Source organism: Bombyx mandarina, chromosome 17 (genome assembly GCF_030267445.1).
Source record: "Bombyx mandarina strain Sakado chromosome 17, ASM3026744v2".
Taxonomy (NCBI): domain Eukaryota; kingdom Metazoa; phylum Arthropoda; class Insecta; order Lepidoptera; family Bombycidae; genus Bombyx; species Bombyx mandarina.
The window spans coordinates 11,867,284-11,882,537 of NC_143223.1; the positions used below are offsets into that span (position 1 = coordinate 11,867,284).

Consider the following 15,254-nt stretch of genomic DNA (forward strand, 5'->3'; position numbering starts at 1 on the left):
TGCCTTCTTTTGCCCTGATTTGTCATTGGGTGTGCTGAAACTTTGAGGATAGCACCTTTACCTCCACCAGCTGAATAGGTCGTAAGTCCAGGACAAACCGATCACCAAATAAGGTTCAGTTAAGTTACGAACCCTTGGATAAGCTGTTTTTGTTTTACGGGTGGTGGATAATCATTGATGCTCATAGACATGCAGCTTAACTTTAAAACGACATTTAGAAATACCTTAACTATCAGAAATCTCAAGACTACGGACACAAAGTCCTTATCAAAGTCCTGTCCGTTTTAAAATATCTTCTTCAATACAGCTAAACATGAATTGAAAACCCGCAATGCTGTAATCTCTATGGTTACTTCGCAAAAAAAAACTATTTCGTATCTTATTCTTAAGCTTTCAATATTGTTTTAGGAATTCTTGAATTCCTTGAATATATAAAAATAATGGATTGCAATATTTTTTAGGAAAATAAATAATAAATAGAGATAGCTTATTAATTAATTGCCTTATATCAATTGTTATATTAATTTCAAATGTTATCGGATTAATTTGACTTGCATTAGAATAGAAAAGTTTCTTACGAAAAGTTATGCCTTGTCGATGTAACGCTAAGTATACTTATTTTGTGTTATAACTTCACTATATTCGAACCTACGAAAAAGAAAATTGAAGTGGTGACCACGTCATTTATCGACAAACAAACTAGCAATATTTTGTTAATATATAAAAAAAATTATCGATAAAATAACTAATTGCAGTGCAGTGTGCAACGTGTAATGAGGTGGCTATCGACTTTTTTCCTCCCCGCCCACAGCGGGCGCCCAATCGACCTTTAGTGATGCGTTACGATCCAAATAAACCATGTCGATAAACCAAAAACCAGATAATTTGTGTCAAGCAAAAGTACCGTACCTACATAATTGTCGTTAAATTAATTTTAAGTATGCACAAGAAAATTTATTTTTATTATATTATTTTAAAACTGATAACTAAAATGTTACTATTTTTTTAGGATTGTACAACAAATAACCAATATTAACAATCTATTGTTCAGATTTTTCTTTCAAATATCTGTTCAATTAATTCGTCATTTTTTTACAAACTGACTCAAACAACAAAACAAAACCCTAGTGTGTCAATTTTCAATGGATTTTGTTTGTTCAGTTTTTTTGTTTTTTAAACTTACTTTATTTGATAATTTACAATAAAAAATGGTTCTCTCAGCAAAAGCGTTAATTCGTTTCAGTATTTCATTAGCAAATAAAGGAAACATAGCACTTTCAACCGAAAAAACATTCTAGACCATCGACATAACCCCCAAATGTTCAACACTGTTCAAGCCGCTTCGTTTTCCCACTTTCGCTGGGGTTCAGTTTGGCTGCGGAGAGCGCGCGTAGCGGACATTGCTATAAGCAACCACAATCAAACGAAACCCTTCATTGTTCGACATTAGTCACACGCGAATCCTCAATTAAAAAAATTAACGCTATTTGTTTGATTCAAAGAAAACAAAAATGTGAATTAAGACCAAAAGAAAAACAGTGAAACAATCGTGAGTATGATTTTGTTAAAATTAATGCTTGTGATTCACGGTAATCGTAGGGTGAATCGATTAGAATTATCTAACTTTTATTGTTTGACTTCTTTATTATTGGTTTTTTGTTTTTTGGCTAGTGTTAGGTATCTGTGACCCAGATTTTTAACAATTTTTTTAAAAATATAAATGCGTTAATAAGTACCTCCGCGGTATCCATAAATGGATGTTGCATGTTTTATTTTTCGGAAATCGCGATAAAAAAAAATGAAAATAGTAAACGCAAGATTTAACCGTAAAAGTGGTTTTAATTACATAAGCGCATAATAAACCTTTTTAATTGCAATTATGTATTTTTTTTAAAAACAGCTTTTTATATTACAAACTAAGTATTTATAGATTCTAACCAACTTCTTACACAACAGGACATATAACGTAAATAATTATTTAAAAAATGCCATTGGTTCGAAATTTGAAATTCTTACAGGTATTGCCAGCCCGTACGAATGCACAAGTGTCCTGTCTATTTCTGCCGTAGAGCAGTTTTTCGTTCTAGTTTGAAGGGTGGCACAATCATTGTACAATATAATTACGACTTCCGCCTCTTTTCTGAAGATAAATGACAACGTTTCCGTTATTCGTTATATGGGCTTTCGTAACCACTTAATACCGAGTTGGACGCAACCTCGTCAACTCTTTGTCAAAGTTGACCGTAATTAATATTTATTTATATCAAATAAATAAAGTTAACATCGAATAATGGCATAATTTTTACAATAAAAAGATTTTCTCATCAATCATCAAAAGTACAAAAAAAATTACACAAACGTGAAAAGTCTCGTTAGCATTCGGCAATCTTTAAAAATGAGTTTAACGCGAAAGCTTTCATCAATCACGAAAGCTAGACTCGACAGAAAACAATTTCGCCCTGATGTAGGAAATATCGGAGCGACGAGAAATTACAATTTTCACAACGATCCATCACTTTTTACTTTTACCATAACCTATATGGTTACCTAATAGGGACGTTTATTTTTTTCCAATTAGTAGTTTTATTAATTGATCGCACTAGATGGTTGGGTGAACTCACGACTCGCTTAGTATTAGACGCTTATCACCTTGGGACACGAAGCAAACCTCTTGTGTCACTAAACTTATGGTCGAAATTTCAATTGTAGCAATGCAATTGTTTTGTTCCAATTCTTAAATGGGAAAACGTGTGTGCTTCGCGACAGAAATAGGCAGAATAATGACACCCGGACATGCTCGCACGTGGCAGCCCTAGCAAGAGTAGTTGCTTCGCCAAATCTATCACCGGTTCGGAATCGCGACCCACTGAGAAGATCCGACGAGAAACTCAGTCCGTTGTGTATATGGGCTATGCAGCCAAACTCCAGTGCTTGGGGTACCTAAAAGGGCAAGAAAGCTATCGCGCCACGCCGCTTTCTCGACGAAGCTAATTAATAAACAAATGAAACCCAAACGTCTTTCCAATACTTTTATTGCTGTTTAATAACCACTTAATAATTCAATTGCGAACTACTGGTAATTCGTGGACTAATAAAAATCAGTTTAAATATATCTACAATACTAAAGTATAAAGTCAACTTTAATAATATTTTCAAACTATTCACATCGTCATAACGCCCATAAATTGCTAGATGCACAAACTTCTGTTTCATACTTCAAGCACTCCAAACTTAAAACTTTCACTGGTGTTCAAACTGTGTTACTTCAGATTTTTCTCTACAAGCGCTTTTTTATTGCCCTTGTAAGTAGATGAGTATTCGGCCCATCTCCTGCCTTTATTCATTTTTAGATAATAGTAGTTCGAAATAAATATTTGATAATGCTAGTAATTTATTTAAAGCCAAAGAACATATTTTCACGTTCCAAACATGACCGATTTTTAGTAAGTAGGCTATCATAGCATTACGTTGAAAACCCGACTTTTTTAACACAATTTTTCAAATAAAACTACACTTATGGTTCCGATTTTTTTCAACCCTGTTTAAGCGGTTTCTTAAGGGATTATAGGTGAATATTTCAAAGCGAAATTCTACAGATTCAAAAGTTTACATTTCGCGAGAACTTCATAAAATTTTACTTTTTATTTATTGCTTAGGTGTGTGGACGAGCTCGTGACGCACCTGGTGTTAAGTAGTTACCGAAGCCCATAGACATCTACATCCTAAATATCGCCACCCACATATGAGATCTAAGGTCTCAGTATAGTTACAACGGCTGCCTCACTCTTCAAACCAAAACGCATTACTGCTTCACGGCAGAAATAGACAGGGCGGTGGTACCTACCCGCGCGGACTCACAAGAGGTCCTACCACCAGTAATTACGCAAATTATAATTTTGCGGGTTTCATTTTTATTACACAATGTTATTCCTTCACCGTGGAAGTCAATCGTGAACATTTGTTGAGTACGTATTTCATTAGAAAAATTGGTACTCGCCCGAGATTCGAACACCGGTGCATCGCTCAACACGAATGCACCGGACGTCTTATCCTTTAGGGCACGACGACGACAAACCTACGTACGACTACGACGCACGACCTACCAGTGCGGACCCACAAGAGGTCCTACCACCAGTAAAAAGCTCGGCTTATTGTCCTCAGGTGAGGAGTAAATTCTCCTCGGCGACCAGATGAGCAGTTTCAGCGTTGAGTGGCCCTCGATTAAGCCTCGAAAATTGCTCCCCACGGTAGTCCAGCGCGCGCGTACATCGCCTACCACAAGCTCGCCGGCATGGACGGTCAGACCGTCACGCCACCGGCTGACTGCGAGTGCGGCGTACACCCGTCAGGTTTCTACCTACTCGCGACCTTGCTGCTCACCAGGTATTTGTACTTGTCCATCTCATTAATTCACTCAATGTTTTTCGATTGTACCATACCATCTATTACGAGCTGGGGCTTAGGATTAATTTGGAACGCCTTGTGGTGACCGGTAAAATTGAGGGGAAAAGGCCTAGGGGTAGAGGTCTCAAACGATAGTCGGACCAAATAGCGGAGGAACTGGGGATACCTGTCAGCGACGCACTCTACCGAGCTACAAAACGGGATCGATGGAGACAGCTGGTTGACGGACTCGGACGGAGTCACTATCCTCAGCAGTGAGGGACCGTTCGAAGAGAGAGAGAGAGTGTGGTGTCGTGGGACACCGGATAGAAACGCAGTTCCTTATTATAAAAATATTAATTTTAAGTTCTATGCGAGGTGTAAAGAAATAATTATTCGGGTATACATTTTATTACGATTTTTTTATTGATAAAAAAAATACTACCTTACAAAGTGATCAACTTTATTTTACTCACAATGATTTATAAAAAATATACAAAGAAACAGCTATTTATATGAATAACTAACTGTCCCGGCAAACATTGTTTTGCCATATAAAAGATTTCTAAGGAATTTCTAGTGTAGAAAAAAAAAACTAACTTATTGTAAGTGTGTAAGGATGTGGTAAATGAGTGAAAGAGGCATGTAGCGCTGTGAACGTTGAGGGAATATATAATAAAAATAACAAAACCTCATTCAACCACATAATACCTCATTATAACAAAAAAAAAAGTCCAAATAAAAAAAAATATTTTAGGGGTGGACAACCCTAATCACTTAGGGGTATGAAAAATAGATAGTAGCTGATTCTCAGGCTTACTGAATATGCATAAAAATTTCACGAGAATCGGTCAAGCGGTTTCGCAGGAGTATGGGAACGAACATTGTGACACGAGAATTTTATATATTAGATAATAATAACCGTTATCATGTAGACTGTACATTAGACACTCCATTATACTAAGACTATACATAAATAATAAAAAGCTTACGTTATGCACGTTTTTTCCCGGTTAGGGTACCGCTCGATTTTGTTTCGAATAAAACTATTATATACAGTCCATAGATAATAAATACACTGAAATACAGTCTTCATATCGTTTATGTCACGCTTTTATAGTTGTTTCGACTACAACGTTCCAGAATATTCGCAATTGAAGTAGGGCATTCGAAACCGATAGAATTGAAACATTCGAGAAACTTGTAGGCGTTCCAATATCCGTTTTTTGCTATCTAACCACATATGGTGTTACTCGTGTCAGCAAAATTCTTCTAAGATTGTGCCAAGAATTTTATAGTTTATTTATTGCTTAGACCTACAACATAGTTCTACAACAGATCTACAACATAAATACCGCCACCCACTTTAAGATATGAGTTCTAAATCCTCACTCAGTATAGTTAAAACGGCTGCCCCACCCTTCAAGCCGAAACGCATTACTGCTTCACGACAGAAATAGGCAACACGGTGGTACCTACCCGTGCCGACTAAATATATTTTACTAACACCAAAATACAAATTGTGCTTATTGTTCAAGTTAATTATGAAGCCGCAATGAAAAGTAAAGTAAATAATGTCGCATCACTTGAGATCGTTGACGTTGTTTTTTTAAATTGATACATTGCGCGTATCACAATTAACATTCTAAAAATATCTTAAGATACACACTTTCTTTTGCTACCCAGAAAACCTAATTAATATACGATGTATCAAAGGAATCTGTCAAAAAAACCTCATCAGAAATTCACAAAGAACCGCCTTCGCAAAATTTGTAACGAAAAATGGAAGCTCCTCAATTAGTCATACAGCCTGTCGTATACTAAGTGTTCTAAGAAAAAACACCCGAATGAATTAATGGGCGTAACTTGGCTTTATTAATCACCGGCTTCGTTTAGAATACTGATAAATTATTGATTTTTGTATGCTGAGACAATTTATCGTTTAAAATTGATCGATTTTCGAATTATATAAGGAAAAGTGAACCGTGACGCTATTCGCATTTCTGTAGCCAAAAAATCGTACATTTCATGTGTCACCTAAAATTTTTGCTTAATAAAAATTGTTTCAAAAGTTATTTAATATCTTGTTACAATGAAGACCGACTTCAAGGGTTTTTCGTCTTCAATACGATCACGCTCCGCGTCTTAAGACCTCCAGAGTACGCTTTTACGAGATTGCGCGGATGAAATTTTCATACCAACGTTTTATATTCGTTCTCTGTGTCAAGAACAAATAGCTCTCGTAAAATTGCGCTTACGTAACCGAGCCCCGTAAATTTAAGAGGTACAACTCGTAAACAAAAGGGTTTCGGTGTTATTTAGCATGTTCACTGCGTTAGCTCTGTTTGCTTAGTGCGAGTTTTTTAATTTCTCGATCCACACAAATAACTCTCTATACGAATTTAAGTTAACTTTCACGCGATCGTGAAGTTAAGAAACTCGCAATATGCACACACTGAAAGAAAACTAACTTGCCGTGAAGTATGCGGCGTAGACCGCCCGTATTATTGATACCGGCTTTGCGTTACTACTGATATCTTCCGTATCAGGTCCGGACTTCAGAGTTCGGTAAAGACATGGAAACTAATAAAAATAATTGAAGTAATCAATAGGTTACATCTTAGTGTTTGTAGAGTTATCGTAGAACGGGGTTCTTTGTTATATTTAAGCAATCATGAGCGTTACTGAAAGCCGATAATTTAAAAGGAAAATATTTCTCTATATTAAGATTTAATATAATATTACAAAATAAAAGCAAAGTCTTTCCAAACTTGTGAAATAGATTTTTTTTGTTCTTAATCGTAATCATAGTAATACACTAGAGAAGCAAAACAGCAATCCTTTAATTATATCTTTAAAACTGGGGCATAAATCATTCTAAATTGCATGTTCAGACATATTTCACCATGTAACTTTGCTTAGCAAATAAAAGCCAAAATAAGTTTTATTTTCAACATACATAACAAGTAACTTATAGATTTCTTTTACTATTTTTAATAAGATTATTCAACCAACTTTAAAACGACAAGAACCAATATCTAGTTAATAATTTTCCAATAAAAAAATAATTAACTTCCTAGTCATCAAACTAACAACAGTAAAACTAAGAGACGCGCTATCTTAAGATAGAGGGTACGTCCAAATAATTCTCGTGTCGCAGTGTAGTGAAATAATTACGAGTCTGTGGGTTGTCCTCGTGCGGGTGGTCTGCGGGAAACAAATTCTTCGTACTTTTTACTGGTGGTAAGACCTCTTGTGAGTCCGCACAGGTAGGTACCACCACCCTACCTATTTATGTCGTGAAGCAATGCGCTTCGGTTTGAAGGGTGTGGCCGCCGCTGTAACTATACTGCAACCTTAGAACTTATATCCCAAATTGGGTGGCGGCATTTACGTTGTAGATGTCTGTGAGCTCGTCCACTCATCTAGGCAATAAAAAAAACCATTTATAAAAAAAAATCTTGTGCAATTGAACACATTTGAAAATAGTCAAATAAAATAGTTATTAATTTTTTGACTGTCCGGAAACATATTATTATAAATATAACGACGCATTAGACGCAAATAAGTAAAATAACACTATAAACATCAAAATAACGCCACTCAATAAAATAATACAATAGCCGAATGTAGACGTAGAGAGCCATCAACACAGTGCATGGGTTGGAGTGTACTGCGGACAACACAGTGCACGGGTTGAAGTGTACTTTAAAAGGTATTGCGTAGAATGGTTTTATGCATTGGTGAAATATATCTATATATATAAAAATGAATTGCTGTTCGTTAGTCTCGCTTAAACTCGAGAACGGCTGGACCAATTTGGCTAATTTTGGTCTTGAACTATTTGTGGAAGCCAAGAGAAGGTTTAAGAGGTAAATAAATATGAAAATGCTGGCAATTAAATAAAAATAACAATTTTGTTTTTCTTTTGATTCGTCCTCCGTCGGACGGATTCCTTTTGTTTGTTTTAAGTTTATGTTATACAAAAGTTTAGGTCTTTTATTTATCGATTGAGGCACTACGGAGTTTGCCGGGTCAGCTAGTAAAATATAAAAATCGAGGTATATGAAAACTTTCAAGTTTTATTTATTTATTTCAAGTATTGAAATGTAATGTTAATGCTATAATTAATTTTCAAATTATTGATACCCAAAAGGATAATTGTTTTTTTTTGGATTACATATTTTGAGTGATAATTTTAGTTTTTGTTATTGATATTATAAGATATTGCAAAACCATTTCAGAAATGAAGAATTTTCAAAAATTAATAACATTGGAAATGGAAATTGAAAAGGTCAATAAACAATTACAAATTTTATGAAAATATACTTTGTCATTTGAATTGGTTGAAATGAATATGATTGAATATGATGACTCACCGGAGCCGATTTGATTTTTATTAAAAAAAGGTATGATAACTAGAATTAGAAAAAACAAAACAAACCCAAGTAAAGTATTACATTTAAATCACTATAAATCTGCTGACTTAACACAGGATAAATTTAAATTATTAAACTTTTATTTTTAAATTATTTGTGTAAATATTCACATAAGATATCAACCTAATCAGACACTAGGTTTGTGTAAATATGATACGAAGGATACACGCTGTGATATTTTGGGCACTACATTGTTTTTGTGGATGGTATATAATTTTTATTGTTTTTTTTATTTGTTTTTTTAACACCTGGTGTTAAGTGGTTACTGGTGCCCATAGACATCTAAAACGTAAAGGCAACTTGCAAAATGCAAATGTAAAAATGAAAACTACTTTTCACGATGTTAAAAAAAATATATAAAATGGACGGTATTTTTTATTAATTTTTATTGCTTGGATGGTTGGACGAGCTCACAGCCCACCTGGTGTTAAGTGGTTACTAGAGCCCATAGATATCTACAACATAAATGCGCCACCTAAGCAATCTAAGCAATAAAAAAATTTAAAAAATCGAAACGCATTACTGATTTGCGGCAGAAATAGGCATGGCGGTGGTACTTACCCGTGCGGACTCACAAGAGGTCCTACCACCAGTCACTATGCTTTACATGTTAAATGTTACAGTCAGACTGAATTACATTTTATTATTCGAACGTCTTTCAATGAACATCAGGCTGATCAAAAATAAACCTTACAACTTGAAAAGATTGATTACTGAACAATAATGAGCATTGTTAGCTAATATTGATGCTAACAAAATGAAAACTACTTATCATGATGCTTAAAAAAAATTAAATAAATAGACGGTAGTTAGCATAATTTACAAAATAATTCAACCTTAGTCCGTGGTGACGATAACTATGAACTATTAAAAAACATTAGTAATAATATAATAATATAAAATGCGAGATGCAAGCAGTAATAGTTATCCACGGGTCGCTAAAACCTGAAAAAAAAAACTGGTTACTTATTTATTTTTCTCCAAATCGAATCAAATAAACACTTAACACACACAATCGATTTAGTCACGACATTTACGCAAGCACTAACTCTTAACGACAGCTGTGACCCCGACGAGGTCTCGATGTGATTGACCTCTGAATCGTACAATCATTATCTCTCAGACTCAGGATCTAATAGGGAATTCTGATGAAATTCGATGATCGAACTGCCAATGTGGTTTGAACTAGTACAGATAATATTTCTGAAAATATTTCTTGTTTACCAAAACTACTACTAATTATTCTTTATTATTTTAAAGTAGTCTTAAGCATGGAAACAAACTTTACATATATTGTCAACAAGTTTACCTAAATGTGACGCGAGAATGTCGCGGTAATTTATGGTGGCTATCACAAAATTAAACAGAAAATAATTGAAATACAAATGTAATCATTACCAGAATGGAATCATTCGGCAATATATTCAGGAATGAGGAGATTTGCAAGAGAACCGAGGTGGCCGAAATGCCTGAATGATTGCGAGGTTGAAGTAGCAGTGGGCAAGGCATTTAGTTCGAAAAACAGATGGCCCAGTGCGGGTAGCCTTCCCACGATGTGTATCGACAGCTTGCAAAAGGGGGCGGGAATCCGCTGGATGCGGGCTACGCAGAACAGATCTTTGTGGCGAATCTTGGGTGAGACCTATGTCCAGCAGTGAATGTCTGTGGGTTGATCATGATTACATAATGGGCCACTTGTGTTTCGGAACAGCACGGGATTGCATTGCATATTAATCGATTAATTTATTTATATAGATAGTTCTTGTCCATCTAATGGTTGTCTTAAAGATATTGCTCTTAAAGATAAGATCACCCATCGTATTTTTGCATTTATTCTTTTGCATTATAATTATTAGCAGCCCTACATAAACAATAATGAGTATATTGAAATTTATATTAAATTACAAATAAATACTAAATTAATTATATTAAAATAATATTAATGATATTAAATAATAAATATAAAAATAATAATAATTTAATAACTAAAATATATTATTAAAAGGAGTCCCTTTAGGCAAAATTCCGAAGATACTGGCAGCGTTCCCCCTTTGAATAACTAGACTTATTCTTTGTCCAAGGTAGCTGCCACCTCTTTTGCATTTGTATTGATTTTATATTGGTGTAGAATAAAGCATACTACCCGCAGAGGCATCTTTCCACAAGATAATACGCAAATAAAAACTTTCGTGGTTTTTTTATTACATAGTGCTATTCCGTCTTCCAGATTTCATTCGTGAACACATGGGTAAGTACGTAATTGTTCAGAAAAATTGGTACTTGTCTACAGGGTTTGAAAACCGGCACGGTTGCGTCGCTTCATACGAGAACACCAGACGTCTCATCCTTAAAGCCACGACAACTTGCTATTTCGTTAACAACGAAGTAATAACAATCAAATCCGTCTAGCTCCACGTTATTGCGATACAATAGTCGGTACAACGAAATTCAATAAACTAGCGTTGTAAACCCGGTAGGTCTCTGAGACCACAACTGTTTTTGCGTAAAAGCATACGAACCATTATGAGACTACACAAATGAAGCTTCAATTTCATCTCACAATGTAGCATTTAAGTGTTTTAGCTCACGGCCTACCTGGTACCTAGTTACTGGAGCCCATAATCTGAATGTCACGACGACCTTGAGATGTGAGAGGTCAAATATTAAATTGTTTTTGATCGCTTCATGAGTCGTGTGATCATTAACTTAACGGTATCTGGCAATGTCGGATGCATGTATCAATTTATAACGTAACATACATACGAAAATGTAACATTTATATATACTAAAATAGCCGTACTCGCCCGGACATTTAAAATTAACATTATTATTTATTGTCATTATTATATTGTTAGGGAGTCCAACACTCATAAATATTAGCCTATCCATTATGTACATGTACTTTCTACATGGATACCAAGTTTCAAGTCAATCGGATGCATGGTCAGTAATTATAACGGAATATCCGTAAAAACCACTGTAGATTTATATATTAGTATAGATATAGATAGTATTATACAAAACTTCCAATAAAAAAGTATTTCGACTTCAATTAAACAATCAAAAACTACAGGTCTAATTTTGATAAAATGGAACTACATAAGAAACAGCAGCTTTCAAACAAAAAAAATAATCATCAAAAACAACACATATAGTAAAAATATCTGAGATAACACACGTTAATAATACACTCTAACAATTCGACTGTATTTTCTTGCAATACATACTAAAGAGGAAAATTCTTTATTCTATTAAACAATGACTGTCAACCCTATTTTACATACACAGGCAAGGTTACAGAAACTTAAAGCGTTTCTAGCTCAACACGTTAAAGCACTAAGCTTTTAGAGCCAGCCTATTTTACCGATACAAACTGTTTTAGGTTCCCTTGGATTTTCTTTCATTTACACTTTTAAATGTCCAGTAGTTACAACTGTGTATATATATTTATATACGTAAATAAAAGTAATGTTTCGTTGTAATCCTTTATGGTCTTAAAGTTTTGGTGAAATGAAAATCTGAATACAATGACATTGTAATTCCTAATATAGTATGCTCAATTTTGATAGCATTTTAGTAATGATATTACGTTCACCAAGTCGTAGTGGAGTGTGACCGAATTCTACATTACAGAATATCACTACATTGTTATGAAATCAGATATAGGATTTTATTATTTACTAGCTGACCCGCAGTTCGTAGTGCCTCAATCGATAAATAACAAACAAAAGTAATCCGTCCGACGGGGGACACATCAAAAGAAAAACAAAATTGTTATTTTAATTTAATTCCGAGCTTTTCATATTTATCAACCTTTTAAACCTTCCCTGGACTTCCACAAATAATTCAAGACCTAAATTAGCCAAATCGGTCCAGCCGTTCTCGAGTTTTAGCGAGACTAACGAACAGCAGTTCATTTTATTATATAGATAAAAAACAAGCCAAATTCAGTCTTAATGGTAAGTACTTATAAGTGCTAGGGAATATTATGAGCCCTTACGAGTACATACCACTTTTGTGGTTCGCAATGATGCGTTTCTATTGTGTTTAAGAGAATCCTTGTGTTTTTTTGCTTTGATCAGTAAACGATCTCACAGCCGATCTGGTGTTCAATAGTTACCGAAGCTTATAGACATGAGCAGCGTAAATGTCGCGTCGATTTAAAACTTACTTATCAATATGGATATCTTGATAAGTAAGTTTAAATCTCAGTTTTACAGTACAACGGCTGCCCCACGTTTCACGATTCAAACCGAAATGCATTACTGCTTCACGGCAAAAATATGCAGAGTGATCGTACTCCTCGAGTGGGCTCATAAGACGCCCTACCACAGTAAAAGGATAAACAAAAGCAATATCATACAAAAACAACGCGAGGAAATTCAGTGGAATTTCTTTACTATTTTAATGCCATTTAAAAGCCCTAACTCTGTGTTATAAAAGCTTCGCGGTTACATAGCTTACAACAAAGGGTGAACCTTTAGGCGTGCTTAAAATTAATTTCACCATTTGAAACAATAGAAACGTGTTGGGTTATGTCAGACAAATGATTTTTCATATAGGTGCCTACTGTAATTTTTAACAGATTAAAAAAAGTGAAGTTCTCTATTCGACTGTTTTTTTTTAAGTTTTCCTCAAAACTTTTTTCTAGAAGAAATGATTCCGATGATGGATGGCAGCACCAGGCTTCCCGTGTGGTCTTATTTTAATTTCATCAAGATTTGACTAGTAGTTTGAGTTGTGTTTATAATGCTTATTTAATTGACAGCGAACTATAGATGTAGTGAGAAATTATTTTCCTTCGGGAAAACTCGGATCACGATAAATACGAACCTTTCCGAAAAATTACGAAGAAAATCTTTTCTCACTATATCTATCTATTCATTGATGATATTCTTAATTTATTTTTGAAACTCACTTTTCTTTTTGTTAATGTATTGTATTAGTCTAGAATTACATCATGAAGATTTGATTACATCATGGACGTTATTATTAATTGGAATGATTCTAGTTGAAACATCACACATATTCCTAGGGTCAAGAAACCACTACTATATTAAAATACTATCCATCAGATAAAAAAAATCACCATTAAACAGCACGTATTATGACGTAGTACATATTTTAGATAGATTGAGTAAGCGAATGCCCTCCTGAAGCTAAACTAAACCAAAACTCCACAGACATTAAAACAAAGTAAAATAAGGCGGAGAAAAATTTATAGGAACAGGTTGCGGTTAGTTTGTTTGTTTTGTTGGTGCTTCAAAGCCAAGTAATGGTGATTAGCGATCACAGATAAGTCACGATTCGCGCAACAGCGAATCGGTTTCGGGAAAAAACGAACGAACTAAGGCCCAAATTACGGCTCTCAATCGCCCTTATCAGAAGTACTTAACGTGAGAAAATTCGAATTCTCTAAATTAGAATATTTTCCACTTTTACAGTCAGTAAAATAAAACAAATTCAAGATGGCTTCTAAACGTTGGAGATTCATAACAAAGCGAAGTAATACTTCACGCCTACGAAAAATGTACGCCGGAATGCTACGATCGTCCACAATTCGTTTTCCCACAATATTTTACCACGTACCTACCTACCATCCAGCTTGAAAATCAACTACCCACTACAGTGCTACCGAAATCTGAACGAATCATTTTCTTAAATCGATGTACACATAATATTTCCCAAACTCAACACATTTGCTCATAAAATTGAGTATCAAACGTAAGCATTGATAATTCTGCCAATGTTTTGGTTTATGACTTATGAAAGCCAAGTTCTTTATCCAGACCTGACATAACTTTGATCACTAACAAGGAAAGATCTCAGAAAAAGCACACTTCTAAATGCCACATATTATTCTAGACAAACAGACACAAACAATCACATTCTCACTTTCAGCATGACATTCAAACGATTTTTTAATTCGACAGATAAAAGATATTTAATCAATCCAGGTTCCGTGGTGGCTTATAACAAAAAAGGGTGTGGATGTCTACTTAAATGAGTCGCGTCAAGCCACTCGTTGTTTTCTCTGACCGGGGTAAACCGGGTCGCACGTTCTCATTACAACCACAAGTCACGTAAGCCCGCATAGACCCGTAGATGTTTTATTAGTCGGGCAGTGTAATAATATCGGTATTCGAGAACGGATTTATGTAAGATCGAAACTCGAACGACCATTATGATGGATAAAGGTTTCATAACCTGATTGATTTAATGACTATGTTTTGGCAGAATTTGAATGCAGCAGGCATTTAATAACCTTTCTAATGAAATTAGTATCTGCTTTTAAAATACGGAAAAAAAAGATTATTTAAATTATTATTTTAAATTATAAAAATTCGGTGTTCTTTAAAAAATAGAGAAAAAACAAGCTGTATTATGCTATATAGGCACTAAGCTATGCTGTGATCTTGAAATGGCGATAGG

General features: G+C 34.7%; 2 protein-coding genes across 2 annotated transcripts in view; one reads left to right on the plus strand and one right to left on the minus strand.

Moving 5' to 3' along the window:
* The window catches only part of LOC114240653 (soluble calcium-activated nucleotidase 1), a 441,880-nt gene that overhangs the window by 385,678 nt on the left and 40,948 nt on the right, over window positions 1-15,254 (minus strand). The window lies entirely within an intron of this gene.
* The window catches only part of LOC114240669 (uncharacterized), a 45,968-nt gene continuing 32,088 nt past the window's right edge, over window positions 1,375-15,254 (plus strand). The window contains exons 1-2 of the mRNA XM_028171300.2: window positions 1,375-1,549; window positions 4,162-4,383. Of these exons, the coding sequence (XP_028027101.1) occupies window positions 4,292-4,383 (92 nt within the window). The 5' untranslated portion in view covers window positions 1,375-1,549; window positions 4,162-4,291. The remainder of the gene's footprint in view (window positions 1,550-4,161; window positions 4,384-15,254) is intronic.